Source organism: Festucalex cinctus, chromosome 19 (genome assembly GCF_051991245.1).
Source record: "Festucalex cinctus isolate MCC-2025b chromosome 19, RoL_Fcin_1.0, whole genome shotgun sequence".
Lineage (NCBI taxonomy): Eukaryota > Metazoa > Chordata > Actinopteri > Syngnathiformes > Syngnathidae > Festucalex > Festucalex cinctus.
Genome location: NC_135429.1, coordinates 16,744,033 through 16,767,768, shown reverse-complemented (window position 1 = coordinate 16,767,768; position 23,736 = coordinate 16,744,033). Strand labels below are relative to the sequence as shown.

The window sequence follows — 23,736 nt, the reverse complement described above, 5'->3', positions numbered from 1 at the left end:
AACCCCCCAGTCTCTTTGTTATAAAACTCTATGTCTGACTTTATCCCATTCAAACCCTAAGTGACGCATACTCAACATCCTGGAATGAAGACCATGTGATAGTCATGTGACTCTGTCAGGAACTGACTACTCCAATATGGTGGTATGGCTGGTGTGTTAACTTCATAGAAGCAGACAACATCAAAGACCTGTTATTTGATGCTACAGGTCATTTTAAACTCATTTGACAGTTCCAAAACTTTGTTAACATGTCCTATAGTACACTCAACCTGGTCTCACCAGATTTATTGAAGAAACTAATATCAAACCAGGTATTGAAATATCGCTGTGTCATACATGTCACATTGGGCTAAAGGCCGTAAAATACGAATGAAAAATTGATGTGACATGTTTGTCACAATAACAAAATTGGTAATAATCTGCCCAATCTATTTAGTGGAATCTGGTATTATTCAGTTGAAGTATGTTCTGCTTGTCAATTAATAGTGTACTGAACAAATAGAAACCTAAAATAATGTGAAAGTGAAGCATTTTTTGATATGCTAATATAATGCTAACAGTTTTATTATCCTATGCTTATCCTATAAAAGAAAATATCTAATTATTGTGTATTCTGCACTGGGAAAACATCTTTACTTGGCATGGGAGGTGATGTTGTGGTCAAGCTGCGTGAAACTCTCCCATCAGACCAAAACTACAAAGTGTTTGCTGACAATCTTTTTTTCAGCACCACTGGTACTCAAACTTCTTCAGGAGAAGGATATAGTTTTTGGGAACTCTGCATGGCAATCGCTTGGCTGGGTGTCAGCTTGAAGATGATAAAAGTCATGCCAAGAGAATCAGAGGATCTGTTGATGCCAGGGTGGAAAAAGAAGAAAGGCTGGTCATTGCCAAGCCAAGTGGTATGACAACAAATCTGTTACCCTGATCTCATCCTACCGTGCAGTTGAGCCTCAAGATAATGCTCGACACTGGAGCAAAGCAGACAAGAAATTTTTGGAGGTCAGAAGACCAAACATAGTGAAAGAGTACAACACATTCATGGGAGGAGTAGATCTCCTTGATTCATGCATTGCAAGGTGCAAAGTACCACATGAGGTCACGGAGGTGGTACCCCTACTTGTTCTGGCACACCATCATGTTAGGCCTGGTTAACGCTTGGTTATTCTACCGCCATGACTGTAAACTGCTTGATGTCAAAAATGTACTGCGACAAAAGAGCTTCCAGGCAGAGGTTGCCACTAGCCTCATTCTTTTGGAGGCACGAAAAGGCCGACCATCACTCAATCCTACATCTTCACCACCACAATCATGACCGCCAAAAAGGGTTCGGCTTGGAGTTCCAGATGATGTTCGCTCTGACCAAGTTGGACATTGGCCTGTGAAGTGTGACAAACTTGCCCACTGCAAGCACTGCAAAGTCAGTTCAACAACCACTCTGTGAGAAATGTGATGTGCATCTTTGCTTCACTGAGGAACGAAACTGTTTCAAGTCTGACCATCTTGTGTAGGCTAAAACACTTTTTGTTTTTTGTTTTGCACAACTTTTGTTTTTCGGGTCTGTTGTTCAGTTCTTTGTACCCAAGGTAGCTTGCTACGAACGCCTCCAAATATGCAGTATTATTTATTTTTGATACAGTTGGCAATTTTGTGACAAAGCAAAACTGAATAATTTTATGTAAAACCTTATTAAAGTCACAGCTACAATATATGTTGTTGAAATGCAAGTAAAAGGCACTTTTCATGTAACAAGGACTAAAAACTTTTATGTTTACTTAATGTCAAATAAAAAATATTGTTTACCACTAACGCCCAATGTGATATATATGTAACAATACAGATCTTTGGTATGAAAAAGTGTTATTCTGAAAAAAACATCAGAAATGTGTTTTATGTGGTCCACTTGGTCTGTTAATATATTCCAAATAATTTTCCTTCAACGAAAAATGGTTCTTATGGGTTAATTAAAGTACATGGGTGGAATTTTCATTCTTTTGGTATTTTTCTAGACTATACACAAGTAGAATGCGCCGTTTGTGCCGTTGTGGGATGGAACGATTCGATTATACAGATAAAGTGCAAAATCTCCCCTGACAGACTATAGTCGCCCGTGCATGTGTTGTGGGCAATTGGAGAACACCTTGCACCACCGATCATGCATTTGTGTGACCGCCATCCCCCACCCCGATTGCCTCATGTTCATAGCATAGGGTTGCTATTAATATATTTTTAAGATGATAATGAATATAATTCTTTCAATTCACGAATGAAATAGGATGACATCCACCACACCTGCGCCAAGACTTAGACCTGTTTTTATGGGTCTAACATCAAGTCTACTTCTTGTCACCAAATTGCCAGATGCGCTGATGACATCGGTTGCTCCGTCTGCCGGAATGCCCAGCAAGATGTAACGCGATCTACAAAATTCACAAACAAGCTAAATTCGACTTGCCCTGGCACGAAAATGAAGTAGATGCACCTGTTTTTATGCTAAATAGGGCCCATGGTGTGGTGTTTATTTGAAATTTACATGGATAAGTTTGCTAAAGCAGAACTGTATGAGCTTCTTGTCCAAGTCACTCCCTGTGAAGTGTCCGTCAAGTCTGCGAGGCACAAAAACATTTGTCCAACTGTCAACACTGTCTTCACATGTGATCGGCAGCCATGACTCCATCTGTTGATTGGGTGTGCCACATTCATCAATGAAGCTTTGTTCCCCTCCATAACAATCTGCATGATTACGGCGTTTTACACAATGATGACGTAATGTTAAATTTATGTTGTGGTTGTGCTCTCAGGCTGTGTGTTTTTGTTTTTTCTACTAGCCTCTGATTGAGGGATGGGGCGTGTCCTCCTGCGCCGCACCTGTTTCCCATCCTCAATCAAGCCTTCATAAGGACTGTGACTGCCGACACGCCTTGTCAGAGTATTGACCTTGCTACGTCTTCGCTTTGTGCATTATTCTGACCTCGTGTTTGTTTGTTTGTTACTAGAGCCTCGTCTCTTGTTTCCGATTAGTCTCGTGAGTCCTTTTGATTCATAGTTTTTGTTGGTTGTATCCTCAGCTTTTAAGCTTGTTTGTTATCCTCGCGTTGTGACGTTTCTGCTCCGTAGTTTTGTTTCCTCAGCTTCACGCTTGAGAGTTTGTTATTCACGTGTTTTCTACGTCGCCTTTAGTTTTCCGCTTTGTACAGCGTGTTTTGTGTTTTGGTTTTGCTTATTTGTGTAGCGTGGTTTTATAACCCTCGGGTGTATTTTTGTTACTTCCTCACCTTGCAGTTTTTGTAAGTGTCTTCTGTTAACTGTTTTTCTTCTGGCTTCGTCCAGCGCTTTTTATTCCAGTTCTTGTCAAATAAATTGTTCAATTGTCTCTCCGTGTTCTGCATTTTTGGGATCCGCCTTCCGGTTCCACCGGAACCCCTAACAATTTATATTCATTAATTTACAGAAATTGAAGATTGTACCATTTAATACATTCTATTTTAAAAGGAATGTTTTTTTTGTTTTTTAACCCTTCCTAAACCTTTTTAGGATGAGAAATTAAAATCAACAGATAATGTCACATAAAACTACTGGTAATCAATTTAATCAGAAGATTGGATTTTTCTACATTAAATTAGCATAAGAAACCTGACCTTATTGAGAAAAATGGATGACATTTGTTGATTCAGCAGTGCTAAATGGTCCTACTCCAGTTGAAAAAACATAGACAATGTACAATTTATGTATGGGAAACCCAGTGTTATGTATTAAGTATTGGCACCATTGGAAAATATTTAACAATTATTGTATGTTTATTAAGTAATTTAAGTGATACACACTCAAAGCTTCAGACTGAGCCAGCTACGTAGCTGTATGTGCACACCTCCCATTTACGATGTGCTCTTTCGATCCCCTTAACTCCCTCTCTACAAAGGGGCCGCATAAACGCATAACTCACAAGCAGGGCTTGACATTAACTTTTTGCTCAGCAGCCATCCATTTTCACCAGCCACAATTTTGTTGCTGGGCTATGTGCAACTCATTTTAGCATAGGTAAAAACAGAAGTGAGATACAATTATATTTCCCAGGCCAACAAAACAGAAAGGTGAAGAACAAAGGCACCATTTTAGAAACATGGACTGGTTGGGGGTCTGCATGTATAATGTTCTTTTATTGTGTCGTTCTAGACCCCAGCATAGAAGAAACACAGGATCAAGACCCAAGCGAGGAAGATGCCTCAAAAACCAGTGGAAGGAGTGACCCTGGAACACTTTGAAGAACATGTGGACCATCCATCCATTTTCTTGACCGCTTATTCCTCACAAGGGGTGCTGGCGCCTATCTCAGCTGGCTCTGGGCAGTAGGTGGGGGACACCCTGGACTGGTTGCCAGCCAATCGCAGGGCCAAAAGATCGCAAATGAAAATTAAATCGCACTAATAAACTAGCCACTAGAGGGTGCTAGAACTGCACAAATGGAAATCAACCTGACTTTTTTTTTTTTTTTTAACAGCTGTTTCTTTTAAATATTGTGAACATGACAACGACGATATTGTCGCAGTTTTACTACCTTATCGTTACATCCCAAGTTCACACAGGATAATTGGCCCGATTTTAGCCCCGAATTTCCCCTCCCGACAATCGTAAGGACTAGGGGTGTGAATTGCCTAGTACCTGACGATTCGATTCGTATCACGATTCACAGGTCACGATTCGATTCGATACCGATTAATCCCGATACGAATTTATAAGTCGATTGTTGCGATTTTTTTTTCATTCAAATTTAGAAAATACTAATCAGTAAGCTTGTAGAGTGTAAGATTTATATGAAAATGTATTATTTATTTATCTGAAATTTCAGTCTTATAGAGGTTGTAATCTGTTTCATGTTTGAACAGCATTAAAATAAAATATTAAGGCTTAATGTTCCGTTCATATAACATTCTTCCATGCTCAAGGTGTGAATCCTAAAAAAAAAAAAAAAAAAAATTCGATTCTGCCGATTATTGAATCGATTCGAGAATCGCGCGATGTAGTATCGCGATATATCGCCGAATCGTTTTTTTTTTTAACACCCCTAGTAAGGACGCGCCGACACGCAAGCGATAATCTTAACAGATAATCCTGCCGTGTGTGTTGACGTCTCCTGATATCAGCGCTCGGAAGGACCTCCGACTTGAAATCGGGGATATTCAACATGTTGGATTGTTTTGGCCCGGCTTCACTCTGTGTGCGGTGTGCTCCGAGGACAGACCACCGCGCAGCCGGTTGACAGTGACGTGCGGCCAATCAGAAAGCGAGCCGGTAAGGTGGGGAATCCAAAATCAAAAGTCATGACGCAGAAGAAATTCATGCTATTACACTCTTATTTATTTATTTTTTATTAATTATTTGTATTTATTTATTTTTTTTATACACGCACACATATTCTCCATGAATATACGTGGTCTCCGGGTGGGACGCGAACCCGCGCCGCCAGCACGCCGAGGTCAAGCGATGTCTCGCCAGTGCCCATTTACACTCCTTTAAACAACACCTTTTATTTGTTTAGTATATGCGAAGCCGAAGCAACGCAAACACCTTTTCTTTTTTTTTCTTTTTTATGCCGCTTTTTCAGCTGAAAACCAGGATCGACTAATGTTGACGACTCGGAAGCCACGTTTAATCTCGAGAGGTTTTGCGAGACTTCCGTCACATTCTTGAATGAACTCGGCTTGTGTGTGGTGTGTGACAGTGTAGTGTAGCTGCACACCACACACGGTACTGCAACTCCCGTGATTTTTTTTACTCCTCACGTGTGGTGTCTGTCGAAGATTGGAAATCGGCCGACAATTTTAACTCTTTCACTCCGAGCCATTTTCACAGAAGCAATCCCGTTCACTCCCGGCTGTTTTACTGGATTTTGACTGATTTTGCAAGGCCCACAGAATATTGTGTTCTATTGCTATAAAGCATGGAACCTACTAAAAGAAAGATTAAAGTCTCTTCTTTCATCAGGAAAAAAAAAGTATGGTTCTATCTGTTTCCGTTTTGCAGCAATTAGCATTAGAAGAGAGCTAAGTTTCATCAGTTTTCACAAATTATTAAAAATTGTGAGCTTTTTTTTTTTTTTTTTACATGGCCCTGGTTGATCTCCTTTGCTCTGCTGCCACCTGCTGGCCGTTTGTGTAATAACTACCATTTCTGCAATCGTTCTTTGCAGTTGAGAGGCTGCATCAAAACCTTCTGTATGCTCAAGCATAAAAAAACAAAAAAAACAAACGTATATATACGTTTTTGGTACACTTAAAACATAAAAAAAACGTATTTACACGTTATTGGGAGCAAATGAGTTCAAATCTTGCTGTGTGAACCAGGCTTTAGTGGACTTAAAAAAAAAATGAAAGAAAACAACTTTTTTTGTTGGGGGGCGGGGCTATTAGTAAATTAATCGTTAGAATAACTGACATGCAAGTCGATTTTTAAAAAAAGAGGTTACTATAAATTGATGACACACACAGTATAAAAACGGGTTTATTTTCTAACCTATGTGGGAAAATCTACTTAGAACTTAAAATAAGCAAAACTAACTACTGCGATAGGAAATAAAACAAGAACTTAACATGATAAAATAATCAAAGAAAAACAAAAACAAGAAAAGAGAAACGGTTTTAACTAAGGTGCTGGATTTCTTAAATCAAACCATGGGATCCACATTTAACCTAGTTGCTTGCACCATTTTTACAATCTAGCTAATGCCTGCAAAGTTGCACTTACAGATGGTCTTGTGTTGGTTGGAGAAGCAGGACCCCGGATTGCAGCATCACCAACCCGTTCTTTGAAGAAGAGATGAAGAGGGGGAGAGGGAGAGTCCGGCCGGGCAGTTGAGCTTCACTGTGGTTGTCAACCTAAATCAAGTCAAGTCATCTTTATTTATTTAGCGCTTTCAAACAGCCTTAGATGTTACAAAGCGCTTTACAGCAACACAACAAAACAAACATAACATAAAACATTAACAGCAATACAATACAATCAGGGCGGCATGGTGAATGACTGGTTAGCATGTGTCATGTTTTGGTTTGGTGGGGGTGGGTTTTTGTTGTCTTTTGGTGTGCCTTGTTTCTTCCCTTGTCCCGTTATGTCAAACCACGTCCACCTGAGTGTGTCTTCCCTTCCCAGTGTATCCACCAATCAGCTTCCCTTGCCACTTGTGTCTTGCCCAGCTGTGTCTAGTCATTGTCATTAGCCTGTGTGTATTTAGTCACCTGTTTTCCGTTCGGTTCTTGTGGAGTCATTGTGCTTGTAGTATCTGTTGTGCCTGTTCATGTTCATGTTCCTGTTTTCCTTGCCATGCCTTGTGTTTGTTTTTGATCTTGTTAATTTTTTCATAGTACCTTGTTTATAGTTTTTGTTAATTAAATCCCCTTTTTTTTTACCTGCATCCCTGCCTTGCCCTGTTTTTTGTTGCCCCCTGCATTTGGGTCCTGCCTCCAACACCCCCACTCCCGTGACAGAATGACTCCACCAGAACTGGACCCAGCGGGGGCAATGGCGGAATGGGAGCCCTGGGAGAAGGAGGGGCTTGAGGCCTGCGACCGAGCCATTGCCGGGCTTAAAAAGGTACTGGCTTTGGTCCGTGGCGTCGGTAGTGACGGGTCAGACAGGCCTCAAGTCCCTGAACCTCGTCTGCTGCAACCTCTCGCTCCTGAACCTTGTCTGCTGCAGCCTCTCGCCCCTGAACCTTGTCTGCTGCAGCCTCTCGCTCCTGAACCTTGTCTGCTGCAGCCTCTCGCCCCTGAACCTTGTCTGCTGCAGCCTCTCGCCCCTGAACCTTGTCTGCTGCAGCCTCTCGCTCCGGAACCTTGTCTGCTGCCGCCGCAGCCCCTGGCCGCTTCGCCTGGGCCGCTACCTCCTGTTGCTCGTCAGGTGGCGCATGGATTGCGGCCGCCACCTCCTGTTCCTCGTCAGGCGGCGCATGGATTGCGGCCGCCACCGCCTGCACCAGTTCCGGCGGCGCCCGGCCAGCGGCCGCCATCGCCTGCACCAGTTCCGGCGGCGCCCGGCCAGCGGCCGCCATCGCCTGCACCAGTTCCGGCGGCGCTCGGCCAGCGGCCGCCATCGCCTGCACCAATTCCGGCGGCGCCCGGCCAGCGGCCGCCATCGCCTGCACCAGTTCCGGCGGCGCCCGGCCAGCGGCCGCCATCGCCTGCACCAGTTCCGGCGGTGCCCGGCCAGCGGCCGCCATCGCCTGCACCAGTTCCGGCGGTGCCCGGCCAGCGGCCGCCATCGCCTGCACCAGTTCCGGCGGCGCCCGGCCAGCGGCCGCCTCCTGCTCCTCATCTGGCGGCGAACACCCCGCCGCCACCTCGGCTCCTTGTCGGGCGTCGAGGACGCCCTCCTGAGCTGCTTTTTGTCTGGGACGGATGGGTGGGCCGTGTTCCCACCTCCGTGCCCCCTTCCGCCCGCCCTTGTGTTTGGACTTATGTTGGACGTCTGGAAGCCGTCCCTTGAGGGGGGGGTTATGTCATGTTTTGGTTTGGTGGGGGTGGGTTTTTGTTGTCTTTTGGTGTTTTTGGTCATTTGTCATGTGTTCCTTGTTTCTTCCCTTGTCCCGTTATGTCAAACCACGTCCACCTGAGTGTGTCTTCCCTTCCCAGTGTATCCACCAATCAGCTTCCCTTGCCACTTGTGTCTTGCCCAGCTGTGTCTAGTCATTGTCATTAGCCTGTGTGTATTTAGTCACCTGTTTTCCGTTCGGTTCTTGTGGAGTCATTGTGCCTGTTCATGTTCATGTCCCTGTTTTCCTTGCCATGCCTTGTGTTTGTTTTTGATCTTGTTAATTTTTTCATAGTACCTTGTTTATAGTTTTTAATTAAATCCCCTTTTTTTTTACCTGCATCCCTGCCTTGCCCTGTTTTTTGTTGCCCCCTGCATTTGGGTCCTGCCTCCAACACCCCCACTCCCGTGACAGAATGTCCGCCTCCCAGTTGTGAGGACTCGGGTTTGAGTCCAGGTTCCGGCCTTCCTGGGTGAAGTTTGCATGTTCTCCGCGTGGGTCTTCTCCGGGTACTCCGGTCTCCTCCCACATTCCAACGACATGCATGGCAGGTTAATTGGGTGCTCCGAATTGTCCCTAGGTGTGCTTGTGAGTGTGGATGGTTGTTCGTCGATTGGCTGGCAACTAGTCGAGGGTGTACCACGCCTACTGCCCAGAGCCAGCTGAGATAGGCTCCAGCACCCCCCACGACCCTTGTGAGGAATAAGCGGTCAGGAGAACGGATGGATGGACAATACAATCACAATTCAACATTTTTCCATTCCTACCACATATGCTTTGATATTTGAAGCAGTTCTAGATGAAGAGGCCAGAATCAGGAGTTGATCAGGCGTAATCGTCTCCTTTTTTGAAGAAAACGAACACGCTCGAAATGATTTTTGGGTAACTCGAAATGATGTGATGTAGATCCTGACAATGAAATAGGAACACCAAAACCCCAAAAATTTCTAACAATGCAAATATAAAGGTACACAAATGTTCCTTTTGCCTGTTTGGACCATATGTGTGCAATTTCTAACCATAAACAGTACTTACTACTAGGGATGTAACGATAAAACTGCCACAATATCGTCGTCATCATGTTCACAATATTTAAAGGAAACACGTGTTTAAAAAAGTCAGGTTGATTTCCATTTGTGCAGTTCTAGCACCCTCTGGTGGCTAGTTTATTAGTGCGATTTAATTTTCATTAAGGATGTTTTGGCCTTCTATGTTTAAAATCTATACTAATTGCCAGATGAAGGGGAACATAATTTGCTTGTGAAACGATCAATGTGTGCTTGCATTAGGAAGTAAGTACCTCAATATTGTTATTAGAGATTGTAGGTGGTTTATGTGCATTGCTGTTATGTACAAAAGTTTTTGATATTAGCTTTTTTTTTTTTTTTTTTTTTAACAATATTGTGATCTTTTTTAAATATCCCCCCCAATATCGTGATAATTATCGTATCGTGATCTTCATATCGTGATAATATCGTATCGTGATGTTTGGATATCGTTACATACCTACTTACTACTGTTGGGAATTTCGGATTACAGAAGCGTGTGTGGGTAATTTATTACTTAAATTGAATTTTTTGGTGATTAATATTACAATTAGCATCAGCATATGTGTATGGAAATTAGAATCCCAATTACTGCCCTGGGGAAAAACCCCTGAGGACACCCACACACCCTGTAAGTGTTTATTTACCTTACACCATGCGTGTTCGGGTTTTTTTTTCAAATAAGGAAGTCACTGAAGAAATCACACGAGCAGAATATTTTGTTCATCCGTTCTTAAAAGCTCCGGAGTTCAGGAAAATACAGACAATCGGATCCGGACTGCTTTTCTTATCTTGCACCCGTAAACAGGTCGAGAAGAAAAGTGTTGAGTGCTTAGAGGTAGGATCCCAGAATGCAATACACAAATAAGATTTTCTCCATTTATTCACATCGAGACGCAGTAAACCTGACAGCCTTTAATAATCCAGCAACAAACACATTTTTCAGACGGCTCCTACAGACAGTGAATCGTAAAGGACTAAAGAACAGCATCACATAGGCACAGACTCCACCTAAAGGATGAAAGGTTGACATCACGAACCGCACGATTTGTAAACAGACACTTGTTACATCAGTTCCTACATAGATGCAAAACAAGCACATAACAGGTCATGAACTCTGGCGCAGGCCATGACAGTAAGGAGCGCCGTCAAAAATTGTGAGGAATAAGCGGTCAAGAAAATGGATGGATGGATGGATGGAAGAAAATCATAAAAACAATAAATTGAGTTCCTCCACATATTGACTCTATTCATAAATATATATTATGTTCCCCTTCATCTGACCATTATCATGGATTTTAAACACAGAAGGGCCAAAACATGCCTTGTGAAAATTAAACTGCACAAAAAACAAAAACAAAAAAAAAACTGGCCACCAGATGGTGCTAGAACTGCACAAGTGAAAATCAGCCCGACTTTTTTTTTTTTTTTTTAAAACAGATGTGCTGCTTTTAATATGACATGACGACGACAATATATATTGTGGCAGTTTTAATATCACAATATCACGTCACCTCAACTTGCGACTTGAGTTGTTAGACAACAAGTGAGAGCAGACAGTGGACAAGATTGTCGTCCATTGCTGGAGCGCTCCATTGCAAGCCGGCGAGACTTCCTTGTTCGCCGAGCTGCTCACTGGACCAATGACAGGCAGTTTACAACGGCGGAGTCCAACCCAAGACACGCTTAGGACCGCCCCCTCATTTGAATACCATCTCCAATTGGCTGTACGGCCCAAAACTGCCAAAATTAAAAATAAATAAATAAATACATGACGAAATAAATGACGAAATAAATAAATAAATAAATGACTAAATAAATAGATAAATAGTGACTAAATAAATAAATGACTAAATAATTAAATAAATGTCTAAATAAATAAATAAATAAATGTCTAAATAAATAAATAAATGAGGAAAAGTGAAAATAAAAATGGATTTATTTCCATTTATATTTATTTTTGTAGATATAATTTTGGCATTATATTTTTTTATATTCATTTTTATTTTCACTTTTAGACATTTATTTATTTATTTATTTCGAATTTTAGCAGTTTTGGTCCTCCATATTATGGTGTCAAGTCCTCTATTTAAATGGTGTCTATTCACACTATAGTACACACATTTATTGAAAGCCAATAGATATGCAATAAAAGGGTTTACAATACACTATAAAAAAAACTAGCATGCAGTCAACTTATTAGTAGTTAGGTATTAACACAACACTAAAAGTTTTAAACACTATTAAAAATGACAAACCATCAAATAGTTAAGATTTCAACAGCAATGAATGCTATTTAAACACACATAATTCTACCTTGTTCAATTACCAAAAATGAATACAGTACATGCTCCTATTTAGATTTGGCATGACAGCTCACAAGGGGTCTGGTATCTATCTGGGCTGATTGACAGCATGTATGCAATCACAGAATTACTCACATCTACTAAACAATGTTCAACAACAGATACAAGTGTGGCAAGATTGTATTAAAATTGTCATAAAATACACGTATGAAAAGTGATACAGAACACAGTGCTCAGCATAAATGAGTACAGAATCCAGATTTTCTATGGAATACAAAATACTCCCAAAGTGTGGCCAAACAAGATTTGTTCATTACTATACAGTATACACGCAAAAAAATCGTTTTTAAAGAACATTTTTCACAAATAAGTAGACCCCAAGAAAAAGTTATCAACCTTACTTTCATGTTGTGAGTTAAGCGTATATTTTACAGAAAACATTTTGTCAAAATGTTGGAAATTATTCTTATGTTCATAGAGATATTAAATAACAAATTTTAAATCTTTCAAAGGGGGTGTACTCATATACGTTGAGCACTGTATGTAAAAACAAGTACCATAACACAAGGATAGAAATCTGAAAGTCAACTATACAATTATGAATTTAATTAAATGATCAACTTTAAATGTACCTAATTTGTGTGCAGACTTGTATTTATATTATTATTATGACTTTATTTATTTATAATAGTAGTACGTATAGGGTTAGGGTTAGCCACTAAGAGCTTGATTGGAATGGTTTCATTGCATTTCATCTTTTGCACAGTTTGTTGTATCCATTCTTTGAGCAGCTTCATATATATATATATATATATATATATATATATATATATATATATATATATATATATATATATATATATCCCCCTTGCCAGTGTTTTAGATGTTGGGCCCGGTACACACCTAAGGATTTTTCACATCTTAAAAGATTATTTATGTTTTACAAACCCCACACATGAAGATTTAAAAATTCTGGTCAGATTGTGTGTATCGTGCTCCCATAATGATATCAGGACTGCCACAACATCATCGTTGTCATGTCCACGATATTTAAATGCAACACATCTGTTCAAAAAGTCAGGTTGCTTTCCATTTGTGCAGTTGTAGCACCCTCTGGTGGCTAATTTTTTAGTGCAGTTTAATTTTCATTAGGGATGTTTTGGCCCTTCTATGTAGAAAATCTGCACTAATTGTCAGATGAAGGCGAACGTAATATGCCTGTGAAGCAAGTCAATATGAGGAGGAACTCAATGTGTGTCATTAACAACATAATAATAACATAATAATAAAATATAACTGATATGTACAAAAGCACAATATTGGGCGGTTTTTTTTCTTTCTTTTTTTTTACAAATCGCCAACTTCCCCACAATATCATGATAATTATCGTATCGTGAGCTTCATATCGTGATATCGTATCGTGACGTTTGGAGCCATTTTCACGGAAGCAATCCCGTTTGCTCCCGGCTGTTTTACTGGATTTTGACTGATTTTGCAAGTCCCACAGAATATTGTGTTCTATTGCTTTCAAAGCATGGAACCTATCAAAAGAAAGATTAAAGTCTCTTCTTTCATCAGGAAAAAAAAAGTATGTTTCTATCTGTTTCCGTTTTGCAGCAATTAGCATTAGAAGAGAGTTAAGTTTCATCAGTTTTCACAAATCTATTTAAAATTGTAATTAATTGAGCTTTTTTTCTCGATGGCCCTGGTTGATCTCCTTTGCTCTGCTGCCCCCTGTTGGCCGTTTGTGTAATAACTACCATTTCTACAACCGTTCTTTGCAGTTGAGAGGCTGCATCAAAGCCTTCTGTAGCATAAAAAACAAACAAAAAAAACGTATAAATACGTCTTTGGGACACGTAGAACATTAAAGAAAAATCTATTTATAAGTTATTTGGAGAAAATGAGTTTAGAGTGACAACGTGTCAATTGCACATTGCCAAGGTGACTGTCATTGTGGAAAATGTTGATTGTAAAATTGGTGAAAATGTCAATAAAATACAAATTAAAATTTACTGTGTGGGAACTCTGCCATTGAGCTGAAACACAACACAATAGCGATACACTTGAAATGAATCCCAAATATTCCGGTCTGCATGCTAAGCTGTTTTTCCTGAACATATAAGCACATAGTACACAAACATGATTTGTAGATCATATTAGGCTCCACATATTTTCATACATGACGTATTTTTTGTTATTATGGTCCGTATAATTCTGACACAAGGTGAGAATAAGGTTGGAGACAGAGTGTCTTCATTTCAAATGTGATGACTGGGACAGGATGAGCTCTTTGTAAAACAGGACATTGTTTTATGCTGATAGCATCACAAGTCAGCAGTGGCAGTTCCTTTCAGCAGGCACTTCATCTTCATCATTGGTCGGATAGAGGGCCTTGGTACTGAGGCCACTCTTTACTCCCTCCCAGCCGTCCCGAGTTTCAATTGCGCCACTCTTCAGCAGCTCGTACACGTCCCTGGTTAGATGCGCAAATGCCCGGTCAACGTTAATGTTGCATTTGGCTGAAGTCTCTACATAGCGAATACCCAGCTCAGCCGCAAGCTGCTCCGCTTCGTCCCGGCTTACCTTGCGGTCCTTCTTGAGGTCACTCTTGTGGCCGATGAGAATGTAGATCATGTGGTGAGGCTGAATGTGTTCACTTACTTCATTGTACCACTCTCGTACATGTTCAAAGGTCTTGTGATTGGTGAGGTCAAACACAAGCAGCCCTCCCACAGAATTACGATAGTATGATGTTGTGATGGACCTGGTGGACAGACAATTTATATTGCGTGAATTACTCAAGGTAAAATAGTATGGAGGTAAATATGGTGCAAAAGCAACTTAAAAAAAAAAAATAAAAATTGTACCTTTAGAAAAAAAAAAAGTTAACATTTATATCTGTAAAAGTCGTGATTTGTACCTGTAAAAAAATGTACCTGTTAAAAAATGGGTACGTAAAAAATAAAAAATAAAAAATAGGGCTGTCAAAGTTAAAGCGTTAATAGATTAATTAATCACAGAAAAACGTCACATTAATCACGTATTAACGCATATTAATCGCACTTGAGCCTTGAACGTAACCGCGGATGGTTACATTGAAGGCTGCGCAGGTCAGTGATTAGGTCAATGCACGGCATTTCCTACGCCTGTTGTTCCAAAATTTGCGGGGTGACTCCAGCTGGTGTGCTCGGTGGTAAATTTCGCTTTAAAAAACACCCCGACGGGACTTTAGATCAACAAAAGTAATTTGTGTTTAATTAATTAATAATTGCTGAATTGCACCCAATTCATATGATGCTGTTACGTTTTGAGTAGTGTTGTTCCGATACCGATATCGGTGAATACTCACAAGTAACATGCCGATACCATTAATTCCAACACTAATATAGGATTTTGGATGCAGCATCTTGTGTCTTGCTCGTGCACAACATTCACTGATATGTGACATATTCACTGCATGCCGATCTAAGATATCCTATTGGCCCTTGAATGCTCTGAACCAATTGCAGGACAGCCTTTTCATGTTGAGGGAGAAAAAAAACTTACGTATCGGTATGGTATCGGTATCGGCCGATACTGCAAAGCTGGGTGTCGGTATCGGGGGCCAAAAAACGGTATCGGAACAACACTAGTTTTTAGCAATACACGCACGCATGCAATTGCGCACATGCATTTAATCAATGTTTGCAAATGACATTCAGATAATAAAATGCGTTAATGTCAAAATATTACGGTATTTTGTATTTATTTTATAGTACGCGAATACGCAAGTAATTTAGCTGATTAATCGTGATTAATCAAAATTAAAAAGTGTGATTAATCAGATTAATTAGTAATTAATTAATTAATTGTTAATCAGATTAAAATTTTTAATCGTTTGACAGCACTAAAAAAAATGTACGTAATAAAAATTGTACATAAAAAAAATGTACGTTAAAAAAAATGTACCTGTAGAAAGAAGCGTAAATTTGTATCTGTAAAAGTCATGATTTGTGCCTGTACGAACTAGTAGTCAAAGAAGTCGCCACTAGGTGTCACAAGTGGTTTTACTACTGCTGTCCAGTCACGTGACTTTTGCATCAAATTTCTCGCAACAGATTCGCAAAAAGATTCGTACTCGTAGAGCTCCGTAATTTGTACGTGTAGAGAAGGGGGCGGGCTCTGGTGGATTTGGGGGCGGGCTGAAGCGCATCCTCATTGGTTCAGAGAACGACAGTGGGTTGATCTAAAAAAAAAGATCACGTTATTCTCATTCGTATCCATTAGGGCTGGAATCCCAAAAAAAACAGAGTAGCGACACCAGCATATGTGTCATTTTGGAAGAAGAGGACGTCACAGGCGTGAAAATTCAACATGGTTTTATATACAAATACAGTGTGGAACAGCCTAAAAGTTGGTAATAGAAAAAAAAAATACTTGCACAAATATTTGAGTACTGTGAGTGATGAGTGAACGAAGAGTGTAGTTGCCTTTTTTTTTTTTTACTATTTGCAAAGCATACATTGTAAAAACCCTGACATTTATCGAGAAATTGCAATATTAGGGGTGTTAAAAAAAAATCGATTCGGCGATATATCGCGATACTACATCGCGCGATTCTCGAATCGATTCAATAATCGGCAGAATCGATTTTTTTTTTTTTTTTTTTTTTTTTTTTTTTTTTTTTTTTTTTTAGGATTCACACCTTGAGCATGGAAGAATGTTATATGAATGGAACATTAAGCCTTAATATTTTATTTTAATGCTGTTCAAACATGAAACAGATTACAACCTCTATAAGACTGAAATTTCAGATAAATAAATAATACATTTTCATATAAATCTTACACTCTACAAGCTTACTGATTAGTATTTTCTAAATTTGAATGAAAAAAATCGCAACAATCGACTTATAAATTCGTATCGGGATTAATCTGTATCGAATCGAATCGTGACCTGTGAATCGTGATACGAATCGAATCGTCAGGTACTAGGCAATTCACACCCCTACAATATATAAAATAAAATGAATAAATACAGAGGACAAAGGTTCAGGTTAAAATACCGGTAGTGGCTTAAAGATTCACTCGCAGTAAAAATGTTTTGTTGTCATTTTATTACGATAGTAAGATGATACTATAGACCAGCGGTGTCAAACTCATATTAGCTCAAGGGCTGCATGGACGAAATATTACCAAGTGGGCCGCATCGGTAAAATAACGGTATATAACTTAAAAACGATTGCCGTCAATTATATGCAGATTTTCGCTATTTATGTGTGCCAGCCCTAAATTACGGAGCTCAACTGTAATCATATTGTTCCAAAAAATAATGCAAATGGACGCGGCAACACTGAGCCCTGGACGTGTTAAATCTGCCTGTTTTGCATTTATATATTGTTCCCAGAATACATTACGTGGCACAGTTAATGACATTATAAGGACGCTATCCTTGTCATATCTATTTGTGTTACCAGTAATTGAATTTGTGTCGTATTTAACACGTTTGTCGGTCTATGATTAAAATAATAATAATAATAATTAAACAAACCACAACTTTAAGTTGTGTGTAAAATAATGACATCCAGGACAATTCCCCCGTACAAGTTGCATTGCTCATCTGAGGACTGCTTGTGAAGTTACAAATTTTATATATCTTCATTGTGGTCGACTGATTAATTAGTCCGACTTTACAATTTTTTTTTAACTTTACAAAATCATCTCGCCTAATCCGGCCCGCGGGCCTTATGTTTGACACCACTGCTATAGACCCTTCCAAGCTGATTTCACTGCTTAGCCTCCGCTGCGCCTCCCGGAGAGCAAACATCCGATAACAAATGAATGTAGAGAGCTTGATTTTCGGCAAGTGTTTTCGTGAAAAGGTGGGAAATATGTCAAGTGTCACAAAAAATGTCCCAAATAGGACACTACATTACTTCAACTCATTCAAACTAGCCGTTTGGATCCGCTAGCTGCAAAAAAATGAGTTTGTTGGAAGGCAAAGTGGAAGCGGAAGCTTAAGGTATGCTGTTTTTGCTTGAAACAGTACGTCGATCACTACTTTCATGGTGTAAATTGTCATTCATTAAATTTATAAGTTTGTGTCCCATATACTCGTCTTGCTGTATATCAGTGTTTCTCAATTCCGGTCCTCAGGCTAGCAAGCCTGTTTTCCATGTCTCCCAATTGCAACGCAGGTGAGGATCGTTATCAGGCTTCTCCAGAGCTGGCTGATTAGCTGTCATTGGAATCAGCTGCATTTGGAATTGGGAGACATGGAAAACAGGCTAGCTAGGGGGGCCTGAGGACCGGAATTGAGAAACACTGCATAATGAAACATGTTATCCAACATATAGCAATGCCATTAACTTATATTTGTAACATATCCTTTTTAACTAGAGAATTTCCTAAACTTATGAAAATTGCTAAGGTAATTCCAATTTACAAAGCTGTCACCAGTTCACAAATTATCTTACTCTTATATAATATTAGTTAACTTATTTAATACATATATAACTTACTGACATATAGGCCTACGATACCTCAGAGGGCCCACACTTCACAAGCATACCACCAATTACTAAGTTTGTCTCCTTCGAGTATCTGTAGTAGAAAAATGGCAGTGAAACATCTCACCTTACTGTAACGTGAGGTGCAACCCATGTAATATAACTAACGATTACTGATCCTACGCTTACCAAAAAAAAACCATGTACATATACATAAACATACTGTATACCGGTACATATTTTTTGCATATTACTCCAATTAATAATAGTGGGTTTCTAAAATGAATGTATTAGTTTACCACTAGATGGTGCTAAATAATACACATTCTCCCTTTAAAGACGGCTTGTAAAACTGTGAAACTTGATTTGAAATAAGATATTAATGTTACAGCTAAAAAAAAATGCAAAAGTGATTTGGCACAGACCTATTAATTTGAAACGGGCAATAATTAAATGGTTGTTCAAACAACAATCAATCAATAATAATTTATGTATGTGTTATGTGTATGCATTTGTGTGTCAGTTTAAGTGAGAGCAAAAAAATCAAAAATGAAGTTTCATATTATGCATAAATACTAATTTGGCATCGCTCAAAAGGACTTGTAGGGTAGTGCCCCAGTCTCTGCCTCTTTGCAAATTTTTTAAAATATTTTCTTTATATAGGCATACATCTTGTGTACATATGTCAAAAGTCCTGTCAAAGACGCTAGAGTCTAGGGTCAAGGGGTGTCAAAATCATATTATCTCATGGGCCACATGGAGGAAAATATATTACCAAGTGGGCCGGATCGGTAAAATTTAGGGATGTAACGATAACGGCAATATCGTGATAGCGCGATATTAAGATATATATATACATACATATATCATCGTTGTCATGTCACGATATTAAAAGCAGCCCATCTTTTAAAAAACGTCAGGTTGATTTCCATTTGTGCAGTTCTAGCACCCTCTGATGGCTATTTTTTTTAATGCAGTTTAATTTACATAAGGCATGTTTTGGCCCTTCTATTTTTAGAATCCTCGCTATTGGTCAGATGAAGGGGAACGTAATATGCTTGTGAACCGAGTCACGATGTGGAGGAACTCAATATGTGCGTGCATTAGCAAGTAAGTGACTCAATAAGACTTATTGGAGATTGTAGGTTGTTTATATGCATTGCTGTAATGTACAAAAGTACACTATTGTAGTTTTTTTAGTATAAGCTTCTTTTTTTTTTTTTAACAATATTTGACATTTTTTTGTACCACCAAACTCCCCACAATATCATGATAATTCTCGTATCATGTATGGAGGACCAAAAATGCCAACATTAAATAAATAAATACACCATTAAATATTTAAATAAAAGTGTCATTAATTAATTAAATGTGTCATTAATTAATTAATTTCCCTGTGATTATTTAATTATTTATTTATTTATATATTTATGTATTTATTTATGTATTTATTTATGTATTTATTTATGTATATATTTATTTATTTATATATGTATTTATTTATTCATTTATTTATTTCTCTATTTAATTATTTCATGGTCACTGTTTTGCGGTGTTTTGTGAATTTATTTTATCTGTCAAGCTCGCCCGTCAAAGTTAGTGGGCGGGGCTGAGGCCTGATTCACTCAAATCTTGTCTCAGCGACTGCTTCGGCCTTAAGTGGTTGTCAACATGGCGGCTATGGTGATAGATTTTTTGCTGATATAGATTGATCGAGGCTTGTTGTGCAAAAACAACATCAAAATAAAAGCGATATTTCTTTTATTTCGATAAAGTACAATTTTGCCTTGTAGGCGTTTCCATTGAAGAGTAATTTGCTTCTGAGGCGCAGTTCTCGTAATGTCCCGCCTCAACTCTCGCGATATCGCAGTTCATGTAGACGGTCGCATCATGCAACGTCACGAGAATAAATTGTTTGCGTGTTTCAGACTTGATACATTTAAGGGATTTTAAATATATCTCAAATTCTATTAGAAAAAATATTATAGATAGATGCAGGGAGATTTAAGAAGTCTTGTTTATGATGCCTGGAAACAGCAGTTGCGCGGGCAGCAAGTCAAACAGCGACATCTGCTGGCTTTTAGGTCCACACGTTTGGAATGTGATAGGGATTACTAATTTGTATGTTGTTAATTTAATGTTTTAATTGTTTTCGTATGTTTGATTTGTATTCCATGTTGGCGACAGCAGTTTTCATTGCAGCGATTTTTTTTTAAGTGCTCTCAAAATAAAGTTGAGCTGAATTTAAATTTGATACTATTGTTAGTAACGTTTTACATACATAAATGCAAATTTTGTTTTGTGTGTGTGTTTTGGTTTTTTTTGCAATGTTTTGATCACTTTGGTGATGTTTGTTGTTGGACTTGCAGCAGTTGTTCAATCGAGCATTTTGCACCGTTGTGGCTTCTCGCTGAGTCACTGATCCTGTACTTCCTTTTCTCCGTGACCGGGCGGAGTCACATGACTAGTAGGAAATGCGGAAAAAACGTGTTTCCGTTAAAATTTTGCGAAGAACTACCATTTCAGCACGTCTCAAAAAGCACCTAATGAAAGCGGAAATCTAATGTCTAATGGAAACGCACCTATTTAGGTGAAAAGCGCCACCCAGCCTATCAATTGTGTTTACTAGCCACGAACACTGCATCACTTGACTATTCTGAAATGGATTTGCCTTGACTTGATGAGCAGATTGACCAATCAGGTGTTAGGACCCGCCCACTAACTTTGACGGGCGAGCTTGACAGATAAAATAAATTCACGAAACACCGCAAAACAGCGACCATGAAATAATTAAATAGAGAAATAAATAAATGAATAAATAAATAAATATATAAATAAATAAATATATAAATAAATAAATATATACATAAATAAAGAAATAATTAAATAATCACAGGGAAATTAATTAATTAATTAATGACACATTTAATTAATTAATGACACTTTTATTTAATTATTTAATGGTGTATTTATTTATTTAATGTTGGCACTTTTGGTCCTCCATAATCATGAGCTTCATATCGTGAAAATATTGTAACGTGATGTTTGGCTATCGTTACATCCCTAGTAAAATCCATTCATTTTCTGAACCGCTTACACCTCACAACGGTCACGGGGGGTGCTGGAGCCTATCCCAGCTGGCTCTGGGCAGTAGGCGGGGTACACCCTGAACTAGTCGCCAGCCAATCGCAGGGCACACAGAGACGAACAACCATCCACACTCACAGAACACCTAGGGACAATTTGGAGCGCCTAATTAACCTGCCATGCATGTTTTTGGAATGTGGGAGGAGACCGGGGTACCCGGAGAAGACCCACGCAGGCATGGGGAGAACATGCAAACTCCACCCAGGAAGGCTGGAGCCCGGACTCGAACCCGAGTCCTCAGAACTGGGAGGTGGACGTGCTAACCCTAGTAAACTCCTTGTATATAATTTATTTATTTTTAATTGCCGTCAATTATAGGCAGATTTTCGGTATTTGTGGGCCTGCCCAGCCCTAAATTGCGGGACGGAACTGTAAATATAATATCCCAAAAAATAACACAAATGCAAATGGAATGCGGCAACACTCTGCCTGTGTGATTTCCGGATGTTTTCTATCTACCATTTATTGCATATACTTGTATGTTGCTCACAGAACGCATCATGTGGTTCTGTTAATGAAGTTATAAGGACGTTAATGTTTGTCATCTGTGTAGTTGAATGTGAGTCTCATTCAGCGCGTTTGTGTTTGATTTATGTTGGTCTGTGTTTTTATTTTTTTCAACAAACTAACTTTAAATTGTGTAAAATAACATCCAGAGCAATTCCGTGTAAAAGTTACATTGCTCATCTGAGGATTGCTTGTGAAATTACAAATTTATATGCTTTGATTGCGATTCCGATTAATTTGTCCGCCATTACTTATTATTATTATTATTATTATTATTATTATTATTATTATTATTATTATTATTATTATTATTATTAAACCTTTACAAAATAATCTCGCGGGCTGGATTAAACCCCTGTGTGGACCTGATCCGGTCCGCGGGCCTCAGGTTTGACACCCCTGCCCTAGATGTAGAAAACAGAAGTGTTTTGAGGGGGGGGAATTTACAAGCATTTTCGTAATCAATAACAAAATATCACCCTAGTGATTCATGAATGAATAAATGAACGTTTTCCATTTAATACAAGCACAATGCGCGACCTTTCCAGCTAAGTCCACTTAAAGCAAAGAATTTATTCAAGAACAATATGAGATTATCTTTCCTATCTTACCTGAATCGTTCCTGGCCGGCAGTGTCCCATAGCTGTAACCTGATTTTCACTCCTGGTTCAATATCAAGTGAGCGAGCATAAAAATCCACTCCGACCGTTGGATCAGCCACATCACTGTAAACGCCGTCAGTGAAGCGTTTCAACAGAGATGATTTTCCTACTGTCGAATCACCGAGTAATATAATCCTGAACTGGTATTGCCATAAAATATCCATTTCATGACGAGATGAAGTACCCCCATTCGTGCCTGGAATAAAGCTTACCGCGTACCGAATTTGCAAGCCTAGCCGTTGCTCTCAGCTGATTTCGGATCAGAAAGAGGAGCGGATAACAGAGCGACGCACCGATCATGTGACTGCTTTGCCTGCATTACTTGTGTCCATCTAGAAACGACATCGTTCTAAAGCGGTTAGCGCCATATTGACGCACGTTGCATAAATACACACATAGTTGATTTTATTTCCAGAAAATGTGGACGTCACAGCCACAAATGAGTCAATAAGTGGTCGATAATTTCACAAAACATACACACATATACTTGTATACCACTGTAGGCGCAAAATCAGCCGTCAAAATCGTCGCCATATTGAATGTGGCAAAATGGAGTAGCCGAATTGAAGTGTTAACCTCTACAACCCCTGTAACAGGAATGAATGCATTGACATTGTAATAATATGGAAGAGAATGTAATAATAATGTGTGGCGATTCAAACAACTGTAGTTCATTATGGGGTCATAACGAAACCGGATGAAGCAGTGATGAATAAATAAAGAATATCGACACCTTCTTAATTAATCATTTTTTTTCTCAGATTTTTCAGGAAACACAAAATTAAACCATTGCATCATGAGGAGATGATTTAGGCAAAATAAATAATTAAATAATTAAATAACATATGTAATTAGTTTTACTGCCCAGAGCCAGCTGAGATAGGCGCCAGCAGCCCCCGCGACCCTTGTGAGGAATAAGCGGTCAAGAAAATGGATGGATGGATGGATGTAATTAGTTTAAGAAGGTGACGATAGATATTATTAAATGATGGTAGTGGTACAGAAAATGATATTAGAAATGGTAATGAGTCAACAGACCTTACAATAATGTCAAACT

The 23,736-nt window shown here is 39.1% G+C and overlaps 1 protein-coding gene across 1 annotated transcript; it reads right to left on the bottom strand.

The window, feature by feature from the left end:
- Positions 1 to 10,467: 10,467 nt before the first annotated feature.
- Positions 10,468 to 23,173, bottom strand: rab42a (RAB42, member RAS oncogene family a). The gene is made up of 2 exons (XM_077507524.1): positions 22,629 to 23,173; positions 10,468 to 14,640 (listed from the first exon to the last, which is right to left on the bottom strand). The coding sequence occupies exons 1-2, from the start codon at positions 22,841 to 22,843 to the stop codon at positions 14,208 to 14,210; spliced, it is 648 nt and encodes a 215-aa protein (XP_077363650.1). The 5' UTR covers positions 22,844 to 23,173; the 3' UTR covers positions 10,468 to 14,207.
- Positions 23,174 to 23,736: the final 563 nt, after the last annotated feature.